The 13,647-nt window shown below is 43.0% G+C and overlaps 1 protein-coding gene across 1 annotated transcript in view; it reads right to left on the bottom strand.

The window, feature by feature from the left end:
• LOC106564677 (netrin-1) overlaps positions 1-12,668 on the bottom strand; it is a 97,115-nt gene extending 84,447 nt beyond the window's left edge. The window contains exons 1-2 of the mRNA XM_014130892.2: positions 12,374-12,668; positions 11,044-12,098 (exon numbers count right to left, since the gene is read on the bottom strand). Coding sequence (XP_013986367.1) covers positions 11,044-12,058 — 1,015 coding nt within the window. The 5' untranslated portion in view covers positions 12,059-12,098; positions 12,374-12,668. The remainder of the gene's footprint in view (positions 1-11,043; positions 12,099-12,373) is intronic.
• Positions 12,669-13,647: the final 979 nt, after the last annotated feature.

Genomic DNA, 13,647 nt, shown 5'->3' with positions numbered 1-13,647 from the left:
TACTGTAATCATAGTGTCTGATGTAGAGAGTGCCATGAGCCTGTTTTCTGTTGCACATGCTATCAGTAGCTACCCTTCGCTCTTTCTTTCTCCCCTTCTCTCTCTTTAATTTACTGACTTTATTGTCCCCGTATTCACGCACATAAACACACACACCCTCCTGCTCAAATTATTGTTTTCTGTGTTACCAGCCCCAGCATCTATTCTCCTCATTGGACATTCTCCTCCATATATAAAGTGTTTCCATTCAAAATACCCTGTCACAATCTGTTATCTGGGTAAAGCTGGAATTCCGTCAAAGTAAAATTGCGTCTTGAACAGCCCTTTCACTTTACATCCACCTGCTCCAAACTCCCCTTTTAAAAATCTTGGCAAAGTAGACTTTCATGGCTTCAAGATTTTCAGTTTGTCAAGATAACAATAGAATATAACTCTTAATATGTCTAAATTTCGCTAGGTTTCTTGAGTGAGTTATAGCAGTTCATATGAGCTCAGTCTTTGGGAAATTAACCAGAATTGTCTCTGTGTGAATCGTCAAAAACAGATAGTTCCTCATCTTGTTGTCAAAGAAAGAGCGAAAAAGAGACAGAGAGATCCAACCCAGGGGGCTTTGACTTGCGCCTGCTCTTGTGTTGACCTTGCTGGGAGAAGATGGCCCAGGGGGATATCTGTCTTTGGGGATATTTTGACTATGTATTTTTACCTAGTATGTACAGTCCATGCATTCAAGGTCCTACAGTATGACCATCCTGGACAGCTGTAAATGTGGCCGTTATAATACAGTGAAGTATGGGTCCTCTAAAGGTCCAAGAAACCATCAAGCCATCAAGTTTCAATGTGTCTGTCTTTGCTACCAATGTAAAATGCCATGATAGTCTTATTGTCAAAGTGATTGACTTTGACAATAAGACTGTATTACTGTATGTAATCCCTTACATGCTAAAAAAACATAAAAGTGCTGTCTCTCACAGCATCGTTCTGTGCGAACACTGTCCTGGTAGACTGTTGTTATGAGATAATTGTCAAACTGATTTAATGGATTACTGTAACTCATCTGGGACTGATACTGAAACTGTCACAGGCCACAGAATTAATTTTGTCTAAAGACTACAATGATCAAAAGAGATGCCTCAAACTCAAATCAATCTATATCAACCCCCTTTACAATTTAAATAAACCCCCTTTACAATCTATATCAACCCCCTTTACAATCTATATCAATCCCCTTTACAATCTATATCAACCCCCTTTACAATTTATATAAACCCCCTTTACAATTTATATCAACCCCTTTACAATCTATATCAACCCCCTTTACAGTCTATATCAACCCCCTTTACAATTTATATAAACCCCCTTTACAATCTATATCAACCCCCTTTACAATCTAAATAATTTGAGGAAAACGCTACCAAAGTTCTATCAACACATTGACTGTAGTACTCGCGCTGAAACACTCGACCACTGCTACTCCAACTTCCGGGAAGCCTACAAGGCCCTGCCCTGCCCTCCCTTCGGCAAATCAGATCATGACTCCATTTTGCTCATCCCTTCCTATAGGCAAAAACTCAAACAGGAAGTACCCATGCTAAGGTTTATTCAACGCTGGTCTGACCAGTCGGAATCCATGCTGAATAACATCAACGTATACACTAACACGGTGACTGAGTTCATCAGGTAGTGTATAGTGGATGTTGTTCCCACTGTGACTATTAAAACCTGCACAAATCAGAAACCGTGAGATAGGTGGCAGCATTCACTCAAAACTGAAAGCACAAACCATCACATTTAACCATGGCAAGGTGATTGGGAATATGGTTGAATACAAACAGTGTAGTTATTCCCTACGCAAGGCAATCAAACAGGCAAAACATCAGTATAGAGACAAAGTGGAGTCGCAATTCTACGGCTCAGACACGAGACGTATGTGGCAGGGTCTACAGACAATCACGGATTACAAAGGGAAAACCATCCATGTCACGGACACTGACGTCTTGCTCCCGGACAAGCTAAACACCTTCTTCGCCCGCTTTGAGGATAACACAGTGCCACCGATGTGGCCCGCTCCCAAGGACTGTGGGCTCTCGTTCTCTGTGGCCGATGTGAGTAAGACATTTAAACATGTTAACCCTCGCAAGGCTGCTGGCCCAGACGGCAACCCTAGCAGCGTCCTCAGAGCATGCGCAGGCCAGCTGGCTGGAGTGTTTACGGACATATTCAATCTCTCACTATCCCAGTCTGCTGTCCCCACTTGCTTCAAGATGTCCACCCAAGAAAACAAAGGAAACTGAACTAAATGACTATCTCCCTGTAGCACTCACTTCTGTCATCATGAAGTGCTTTGAGAGGCTAGTTAAGGATCATATCATCTCTACCTTACCTGACACTCTAGACCCACTTCTATTTGCATACCGCCCCAATAGTTCCACAGATGATGCAATCGCCATCGAAACAGCACACTGCCCTATCCCATCTGGACAAGAGGAATACCTATGTAAGCATGCTGTTCATTGACTATAGCTCAGCCTTCAACACCATAGTACCCTCCAAGCTCATCATTAAGCCTGTGGCCCTGGGTCTGAACCCCGCCCTGTGCAACTGGGTCCTGGACTTCCTGATGGGCCGCCCCAGGTGGTGAAGGTAGAAAACAACACCTCCAATTCGCTGATCCTCAACACAGGGTCCCCACAAGGGTGCGTGCTTAGCCCCGTCCTGTACTCCGTGTTCACCCGTGACTGTGTGGCCACAAATGCCTCCAACTCAATCATCAAGTTTGCAGACGACACAACAGTTTTAGGCCTGATTACCAACAGTGACGAGACAGCCTACAGAGAGGAGGTGAGGGAACTGGAGGAGTAGTGCCAGAAAAATAACCTCTCCCTCAACGTCATCAAAACGAAGGAACTGATCATGGACTTCAGGAAACAGCAGAGAGAGCACACCTCTATCCACATCGTCGGGACCGCAGTGGAGAAGGTGAAAAGCTTCAAGTTCCTTAGTGTACACATTACCGACGATCTGAAATGGTCCACCCACACAGACAGTGTGGGGATGAAGGCACAACAGCGTCTCTTCAATCTCCAAAGGGTGGTGCGGTCTGCCCAACGCATCACCGGGGGCACACTGCCTACCCTCCAGTAGACCTACAGCACCCGATGTCACCGGAATGCAAAAAGATCATCAAGGACATCAACCACCCAAGCCACGGCCTGTTCACCCTGCTACCACCCAGAAGGCGAGGTCAGTACAGGTGCATCAAAGCTGTGACCAAGAGACTGAAAAACAGCTTTTTTCTCCAGGCCATCAGACTGTTAAATAGCCATCACTAGCCGGCTACCAGCCGGTTACTCAACCCTGCACCTTAGAGGCTGCTGCCCTATATACATAAACATGGAATCACTGGTCACTTTAATAATGGAACACTAGTCGCTTTAATAATGTTTACATACTGCTTTACTCATTTCATATGTATATACTCTATTCTACTGTATTTTAGTCAATGCCACTCCGACATTGCTTGTTCTAACATGAATACATTTCTTAACTCCATTCTTTTACTTTAGATTTGTGTGTATTGTTGTGAATTGTTACATATTACTGCACTGTCGGAGCTAGAAACACAAGCATTTCGCTACACCCGCAATAACATCTGCTAAATATGTGCATGTGACCAATAAAATTTGATTTGATATCAACCCCCTTTACAATCTATGTCAACCCCCTTTACAGGAGAATTCAAAAACTAAACAAAAAGATCACCCTTCATTTAGCCCCCCCACTCTCTCTGTCACAGGCACACACATTAACTCAGGACACCACTGCAGCAGCATTTTGCACAGAGCCAGTAACGTTATATTTCAACACATTCTCCCACTAGTTACATGTGGCGCCCAGCAGAGTTCAGAGTAGAGGTGGATGGTGAACATACTACTAGGTTTAAACAAGGTACAGATGAGCCTATACTGCAGCCCTGCCAGCCATCAGGTTGAATTTGCTGTGGCCCCGCTGCGATGGTCCTGGGAACCCTGCTGGAAACAGGCCTGGCCCACCCCTCTTTTCCCGTCCCTGCCGCCAATGCAACAGAATCCTTGGTGGCCCCTGGCCAGCACAGACGCAGGCAGGGGTCTGGGCCTCCTCAGAAACCTAACATGTGGCTTCTCACTGTGGAGGAGGTTTTACGGTTCACAGTTATCTGATTGACTGTCTGTTTTGGCTGACTGCTTTTGGCTGTCTGCTTCTGTGGCTGGTTTCAGTGAGCCCAGAATCAAAGTTACGGTCACAGTTATGTATCTGTGAGTTTGATTGGCCCTGTGGGTGTGTTTGACGTTGCAGACAAGCATGCCCGTATGTGAGTGCATGCATATGCAAACTTAAACAGTAGCTGACCAAGGTGCAAGGCTGTGAATAGTACAGTTAACCAAAAGTAGGAGTCATTACAGTGCGTCCAACTCCAGACTCTGAATAACTTGTTATGCAGTGGTTTAAAAAACAAGTCGTAAAACAGTGATAACACTTTGTAGGAAGGAGGTCCTCAAAGCGTGAGGGAGGCCATTCACCCGTTTGAACTGCCGGCACTGGTGTCGGGATTCTTCAGGGGGGGGAAGGGAGGGGAATACGCCACGGTGCAAAGTGCAAACTAATCCGACACTCTTTTCACACCTCTGTTTCTCACTCCTTTTGTTTGCCAGGCGTTGTACAGCAGTGAGTGTCAGGATGGTCAATGCGTTTGGCGGACGGCGGTCGCCCTTTGAAGATGAAGGATACGGCGGTTCATAAAGGAATGGCGGTCCTTCGGTGGCAGCTCAAACATTAACCAGACCACAGCTCGGTCATCATGCCTCATCATGGTATCATTGTTAATAAATATTGCTGTTGTATCCAGTTGTAGGAGCTCCTACATGAAATGAAAGGTGTGAAAGGACAACACAATACAGTATACTTTCTTGTGAAGCGTTGCTTTATTTTTTTATTGCATCTTATCTGCAGGAGACCATATGTATGTAAATACTAGTGTATTACATTTTGACAATCTAACCGACATTCTCAAAAGGATTGTCTTTATTGTAGTTCCCTATTCTCCATTTCCAAAAACTTTAATTAGTTATTTCAGGTGAGAACATTTTAATTACTGACATATCATGTCATTGTTGATCTTTCTTCCTTCAATGGAACTAGGGAAGATTCTATCAAAAAGACATCTCAGCAAAACACTGTTTCCTCTAAGCAAGTGGTTAGAGATTTAAGCCCAATTATCTGAAGGGGCGCCAAATCTCAATATCAATCCACCACCACAGTCATCTTCCCCTGTCAATCAAACTGTTCAGAATAACACCTGGGAGCGTATTTATTTGACGTAATCAGGCGAGACAACCGGCAGGTCTGCTCAAATCAGCCAGATGATGTTGCGGTTTGAGGCTGGATAAATGAAGTTATCTACGGGAAAATATGTGGGGTGTGGGGGGGGGATCCATGGAGATTTGGACGGGCTTGAGGCGATGTCTGTGCCAAGTCACTGATATGCTATCTCTGTGCCAACAAAGTTCTAGAGCTAAGGGAAGGGCCCTCCCCCTCCCCCTCCCCTGCCCCCTCCACCCACTCTATGAACAAGTAGAAAAACTACCGTGAAGTGGTTCTCAAGGAAAGATAAAGCCTGTTTCATCAAAAAAAGGCTCTCCTGTCCCCAAAAGCCCCTGGATAGGTCACTCTCCTGTCCCTTTCTCTTTCTGTTTCCATCTCTCTTTCTCTATAGCCTCCCTGTCTCTCTCACATTTATGGTCTCTATTGTACTCTCCCTCAATCTCCTTACTTTCCTCTGTGCTGCAGTAGTATCCTTCATTCTGCATGCCTCCAAGCATTCTTCTTAAACTCTCTGAATTATTCAAGACCCCTTTTCTCAACACATTCAAGCTCCGGAACCTGAAGCTAATAAAACAGAACAAACTCAGGCAGATAATGCAGTGGAACAGTCTTGCATTTCATTTTCTGTGTCTGAAAAACTTTCTTCCTAAAGTGATCGTCTTAGGCGCCCTACTCATTTTCCTCATCTCAATTAGCTGAATTGGTGTCTCCTTCATTCTCCTTCAGATGCTGTAGTGTCACTCTGAGTTGATAGAGTTCTGAAGCAAGAGGAAGGGAATCTAGTTGATCAAATTGAGACACTTGCGTGCTTTCTTACAGGTAGCTGAGCATCCTTGCTGACGCCGACCGAATTCGACATGATGAGACAGTCGTGATGAGACCGTCTATCCATCCAGCCATGTCTGTCAGGCCGAGACTGGTCACACCTGAATTGATATTGAAGCCACGATTCTTCCTCCTCCATGCCACCATTCCTAAACTCATTGCGTTAGATCACAAAGACGGTCTCCCGCGAGGCCTGTGAGAATCAATATCCCAAATGGACCTGGAAGTGCACTCAGAAGTGCATGAAGGTCCTTTAAGACTCAGACGGACTAATCAGCAAAGTGCACATCAAAGAGGGAAGACGACATGCAGCCTGTTTCAATGTGTTTTGTTTTTGTAAGACCAACTGCATTCAAATCACTCCACAAATGCAAAGCTAGTTGTAGTGGAATGCCTAGGCCTTTATATAGATATGATAACCAATATCCAGGTTCAGTCAAAGACAGAGCAAAGTAGCGCAATTCAAGGACTTGACAAAGATTATCATCCGGAGAGAGATACTGACAGGCTAATAGGCTGTACGGTATTTCTAATTCTTAGCCATTGGCTCTTCGGACCATGATAAAAACAAGTGCCTATCATTATCTCTATAATAAAATATAAGTACCTATCCCTATGTTGTGTTTCACACACCATAGAAAAAGATGCTGGTCTTGATGACGTTTCCTTTCCCCACCTGACTATTTCCTTCTCATCTACTCTGAATGTCCCCACTCCGTATCACTTTCGGATTCTACTCTAGATAAACTCTGTAACTGAGAACTTGTTATGACTGCAGAGGATCCAGAGACAGTCGGAATCTTTCAATTTACTGACTGACAAATAGTGCTGGAAGCGTTCAATATTTCAGCATATCCAACCAAGCAGCTCATAGCAAAGCTTATCGTATAGTACAGTACATCTCGTTTTGACATCACTTCTCTGTTACTGAAGCTTATAGTACACACAGTGTTCTGTCCTAGCCATAACTTTAAGCTACAATTACTGATTGCAGTGGCGGCTGCTGAGGGGAGGACGGCTCATAATAATGGCTGGAATGGAGTTAATGGAGTGGCATCAAACACATGGAAACAATGTATTTGATACCATTGCCTTTATTCCACTCCAGCCATTCACACGAGCCCGTCCTCCCCATTTAAGGTTCCACCAACCTCCTGTGACTAATTGCTTTTACAGGTGGTAACAGACAACAGCACTATGCCACACACACACACACACACACACACACACACACACACACACACACACACACACACACACACACACACACACACACACACACACACACACACACACACACACTACCCCAAGTCCAACTCCACCTCACCCCACACTCTCAAAAACCCTAGGACCCTGCCTTCACACAGAGGTGTCAGGCAGACTATTCTTCTCCCTGTTTGAGAGGTGAGGCGGTGTTTGCTTTAGCAGAGGGTGTGCGACCACAGCACCCCTCCGCACCGCTCTGCACGCCTTGTCTGACGGAGCAGGCGGCCCATAGCACAAACAGCCCAGAGGAATGTGTTGCTACAGGGTGTGTGTGTGTGTGTGTGTGTGTGTGTGTGTGTGTGTGTGTGTGTGTGTGTGTGTGTGTGTGTGTGTGTGTGTGTGTGTGTGTGTGTGTGTGTGTGTGTGTGTGTGTGTGTGTGTACTTGCTGACAGCATGATGGATACAGTGAGTGATGCACCTTTGTGGCCCCGTGCGAGACACACCAGACACACATGACGCACACACATGCTGTTCCGGTAAAAATAAAGTGTCAAGGATACTGGGGATAGGGAGGAACAATTCATTCTTCATTCCTATAGCGGCGTGGTTGTGTCTAAACAAGTCTGTTTGCTTTTCCAGGATGGAAGCCCTGGCGACCCAAGGAGGGAGGCACAGCCTTCCTTTCCTCCTCACAGAAACCGCCACTGACAATCACTTATTCATTTGTTTTCATTTGTCACTCTGTGTTTCACCTATTTGGTCAACTTAATTTAATCATTGTCACTCTGTGTTTCTCATAGTTGGCCAACTAGTATAAATCTTGGATTTGACGGCAGGGCTTAAAAATGTAGACTGTAATATGGAGGACTGCGGTCGGGATATTTTGAGAGTGATATATTATCAGATTCAGAGCTCTCTTAATTGAGGTAACACCTCACAGTTTTATACACAACTGGGGTGACCTTCTCCAAAGTGTATTCGTAGCCAGTCACTATAGTAAAGGCGTAGATATTTCCACAAGGCTCAAGCATGTTTATCTGCCGCAGAGAACCACTCTGTGTGAATGGAAACAAACAGCAAACAAAACCTGCTATGTGTCAAAACAGTCAACATGGATGACTGTCAAACAACACAGCGCCACTTTCCCCCAACCACAGTGAAATAGAACTACGGAGACAAAAGGGAGTTTGAGTCAGTTCATTTTACTGTAGGGGCTCTCTGATGCAAACAATATGAGGTGGAATGAGGAGCCTCCTCTCACCATTCACTGTAGGTGCGATAATTAAAAATCGCAAATCCAATCTAGAGTGGGTTACAGTGAGAAGTCGAGGTTCATCCACCTTCATCATCATCATCATCATCTTTTCCATCGGCATTGTCTCTTGAGACACACAGGCCTATTTGTATCCACATTGCATGCCCCAAGAGATGCCCTTGTGTGCTCAGAGTCTTGAACTATTATTATAAATGTATGGTATACAATGCCAATGAAATACTGCACATTTGCAGAGTTGATATAGAGTACTGACACATACATTACGCAGCAATGCGGTTGATGAAGTCGTTTGGGTACTATGGTCAGGGAACTACCCCCCACTTAGCCTACCTCTCATGTTAACCTTGAAAGCATGCATGTATAGGGCACTTACTTGGCTTATAAGGGGTGAGATATTTCACAAGGAATCAATTCTCTTCGCTTACATCGACAATGCATAATCACAACTTTTAGCCACACTCATCATGATAAAATCGTATATAATATTTGCTAGACAGTCAACACACTGCCAAGTCAATATCAGACTACAATTGTCCAATAATTCATTCTCCTTTATCTAAACCAGTAGCACTCACATTCTCACCAAGCTTCATGCATGCCGTCTCTCTAAGCATGAATACATACTATCTTTAAGCGGGTCTTAGGTATGTCTGGCAATAAAAAGCAAGTACCACATCTTTGATCCTGCTGCGGCATTGTCCCTATCTCTATAGCAGCTGATGTAGCCTCGCTGTTGGAAATAGTGTTGTGGAATGAATGCAATGAAAGCCACGATGTGATAACTTCCTCGATGTGCTTTATTAGTCTTCATGACGGGAAATCATAAATCTAAATGGGCCGATTCATTGAGGATAGGAATTCATATCTACTCCGATGACTTTTCTTGTTGTGGGCCTAAAGTGTTCACACGAATGAACTATGTCCGATGATATTGTTGAAGACCAGAACATAATACAAAGCGAATCATATGAATACTAATAAGTAGCCTATTAATCGTATTTAGAATGATTACAATAGTAATGATAACGTTTTATGGGTGTAATTAATAAGGATTGCCTAATAATATCACATATATTTGAGTATTAGGCTTAATCGGTGTATTAACATTTTGCAGATTGTTTCCAAGGAAGGCAAATTTATGTTATAATGTTTTCAAAAATGGCAATTTCATTTGATATAATAACAACAACAATAATAATAATCATAATCATAATAGTTTCCGGATGAAACAATGATTCTTTTTTTAAATATACATTTTTTACAACAGTTTTATGATACAACAATTAACGTAATTTAGACCTATAATTAACTTTGATTCAAACGATAATTAAATGGGCAGAGAAGTCTGTGTTCAAGCACTGTGGCCGTGCAGTTTAAATGCTCTTTAAATAAATGACGGTGCGTCGCTTTATCGCAGTGATAAAGTTAGAACTGTGCATGAATTTTCCCCATGAGAAACATTTCAACGCGGTGAATGATTAGACATTGTGATGTGACGGTCTTTCTGAAGTGGGTGGTTGTTATAAACCTCCATTTGAGCTATGGCGGTAATGGGCTTTTAGGTTTTCAAATTGAGAAGGCATTGCATGTGACTTTTTATGTGCATGGACGCGCGGCATAATTTCATTAAAAGAGTGCATTTTGTGGTGGGCCGAATGGTGGTTTTGATTTATCCTTAATTCAGACCTCTTTAACAACCGTACAGCCTTGTTTTTGATAGCCTACATTTTCAAATCACATCAGTATCATGTTTTAATGAAGGCGTGTACTATTAATACAGCGTGGGCTGATCAGACTAAAATTGACATAGTCTAATAAAATGCTTACAACTATAAAAATTTATTTCGAGACTAAATAATAATAATAATTATTATTATATTATTATTATAATAACATTTTAATACTAATAAGGATTTTAAAGTGTTTTCCATAACTATATAAACTACAACAAAGGACAGACAATTTTTCCTCGAGCCTTGGGAGTTGGAAACCTAAATTACACAGAAGGTTTTGTAAAACTTGTGTATACTTGTTGGTGTGTAATATGATGTGTTATAACCCCATTTAAAAAAAAAATAGTATTTCGACACTTTCATCCAGAGAAAATAATAGGCGTGTCTGAATCTTTGTTTTTCAACAGAACTGACGAATGCGCAGTGCCCACTTTAGCAATTAACTCAACCAACCAATACCAACATTACCAAACATAATAACAGCCAAATCTCTCATGACTGCACAAACAACAGTCACCCAATAATACCATTTGTGCCAAAGGTATTTTTGCCTGTGATACAGGCATTGTGTGGAGAGGAAACTTCTGCGGTGCTTAAAGATCATTTGGATGGTTTTTGGAGACAATTATAATGTTTTGACTTACCGACACATTCGTTGGCTTCTCTAGCTGTTGCGCGTTGCCACGGCCGATCATAATGGAAAGGCTTGCACCTGTCGCACTCCGGTCCGGCGGTATTATGTTTGCACTCACAAACAAGGTTTCCATCCCTGTCTTTTACGCACCGCGAAGCGTGGCCATTGCATTTGCATCGACCGCCAACTTGCAGATCGGACACAGCATAGAAATAAGAGTCCCGTGATAGCTCCGAGTCATCCTCGTTCTCATCCCCGAAAGTGTGCAATCGGCTGAACGTCACCTTGATATCGGTGGCCGTGACCCAGTCCTGGAGCACCGGCGAGTTGTCGAAGTCGTGCGCCGACGGTCTGCCGTCCAGAGTGCTGAAGGCAATGAGACCGCCGGATAGAGGGTGCATGTCCGTGTGGGAGTCCGTGCATATCGCCTCTTGTTCGTTCTGTTTGGTAATGGTGGCCTTGCTCGGTTTGGTGTACATTTTCCTGCACTGGGCCGAATAGTATTGGAAAGGTACCCAAGATTTGCCATAGTCCATAGACTTGAAGATAGCCATAGATTCGGGTCGAGGTGAGCAGAACTGCAGGCTTACGTAGGTGACTTCGAATTTCTTGCCCAGTGACAGTGTTATGGTGACGTTTTGGGGGTATTGGATGTAATTTTCCGATTGCCAACATGTGAGATTATGGGGGTTGTTGAGATCCGTTAGATATGCCGGTGGGTGATACTTTTTGGGGTCCGAGGCATCGCAAGTATGGCAGTTCCTATTTCTCTCATCGCCCTTCTCTGTTACCAAACAGTACCTACCCGGGGTTTTACCACAGGTGCTGGAAGTACGGACTTCCTTTCCGAAAGCGGAGTTCACAAAATCGGGGATGCATCTCCTCGGGTTACCATTCTCGTCGTAGCAAGGGTCCGGGGGAGATGTTTGCGCGGCGAACATGCTCATCCCGTAGCCACCGAGCACCCCTTCGACCACAAAGGAAATGGTCACGACAGTGACCACGGGATCCAAAATCCTTAGCATTGTATTCCTTGTTCGTGCGCTGAAAAACGCCAGCCGTTCCCTGAAAAGAGAGATAATAAATAAGACACTTTTGCAAGATGTCCAAAAGAGTACTGCAGATGTAAAGCTATGAATTAAAATAGAAAAGCAACACCTCAATAGATAATTGAATTTACCATGCACATAGATCGAATAACATTTTCATACAGATTACCATCACATGAATAGCCTACATAAAATATCATTTTAACCGTTATTAATATGAACACACTGTCAGGAGAAATGTCATAATGCACCTTTCATAATGCACCTATTAAGTGAAATAAATGGGCTTACGAGGTTAAGAAATCTCCACATATGACACTATTCCTCGGAATAATAATTCAGCTAGGCAGAAAAGTCATTCAAATATCTCTGTCGGGTGCCTTTCCTGTCACAAGCGCGATCTGTTGTGTTCTTGTTTGTTTTATTTTGAATCTCCGGGAGCAAAATATCTACAAGCGTCTAGATGTAAGAGCCTCTACTCTCGCTCTGTCTGTTTCACTCCCTGTGTGCCGGTCTTTCTCATTCACTCACTCCCTTCCTCTTATCCTTCTATCTCTGTCTGCCGCACTGACTGTAGAGAAAGTGAAGGACGATTGGAGCGTCTGCAGAGCATGAGGTCATGTTGAGGAGTGACACTCCCGCATAAAAAGAGTGAACAACGACATCCACTGGTAGTTTATCGATAACAAGATAGATACGGCTAATTAAGTGCCAAACGAAGGAACAACAAACGGATCAAGTTTATCTGATTATCACGTAGATTACATAATACAAGGCTTCCATATATTCGTCGTTTTCATATTGCTAATCGAAACGGCAGCTTATATTTCATCATGAATATTGACTTTGTCACATTAGCCTTTTATTAGCTTAATATATATATTTTTTTGTATGTATTTATTATTATTATTACTACTATTGTTATTGTTACTTCTGGGGTATTATGGTGCATTTGTATTTCATAATTTAGATTGTGACCCAGTTAATTAAGGTTTATTAAGCATATTTCACGCATGCCTAATGTTTTTCCCCCATCCAGTAGGCCTCTCAAATTTCCAAAAGTTTAAATAATCAAATCTTCATAGAAACGAAGTCCAAAGAACGAAAAGGTTTGTCCTATTCTATAATATGATAAGGCTTCTTTGCATATTGTATAAACTGCTCAAGACCACTATATAATATGCCTTTTTCGATATTTCTGACTTTACAATTTTTGAAGAAAAAATGCAGTGAGTACCATGCATATTATATCTCTGGTAATGCTTCCATAGCCTATTCATTGGGGATTACATGGAGCGCAAAACACCTATAATACACTATATATACAAAAGTATGTGGACACCCCTTGTAATGAGTGGATTCGGATATTTCAGCCAAACCCCTTGCTGACAGGTGTATACAATCGAGCACAAAGCCATGCAATCTCCATAGACAAATATTGGCAGTAGAATGGTCTTACAGAAGAGCTCAGTGACTTTCAATGTGGCACAGTCATAGGATGCCACCTTTCCTACAAGTCAGTTTCTCAAATGTCTGCCCTGTTAGAGATACCCCGGTCAACTGTA

This window comes from Salmo salar, chromosome ssa12 (assembly GCF_905237065.1).
Source record: "Salmo salar chromosome ssa12, Ssal_v3.1, whole genome shotgun sequence".
NCBI classification, from domain to species: domain Eukaryota; kingdom Metazoa; phylum Chordata; class Actinopteri; order Salmoniformes; family Salmonidae; genus Salmo; species Salmo salar.
This window is presented reverse-complemented; position numbering and strand designations above follow the sequence as displayed.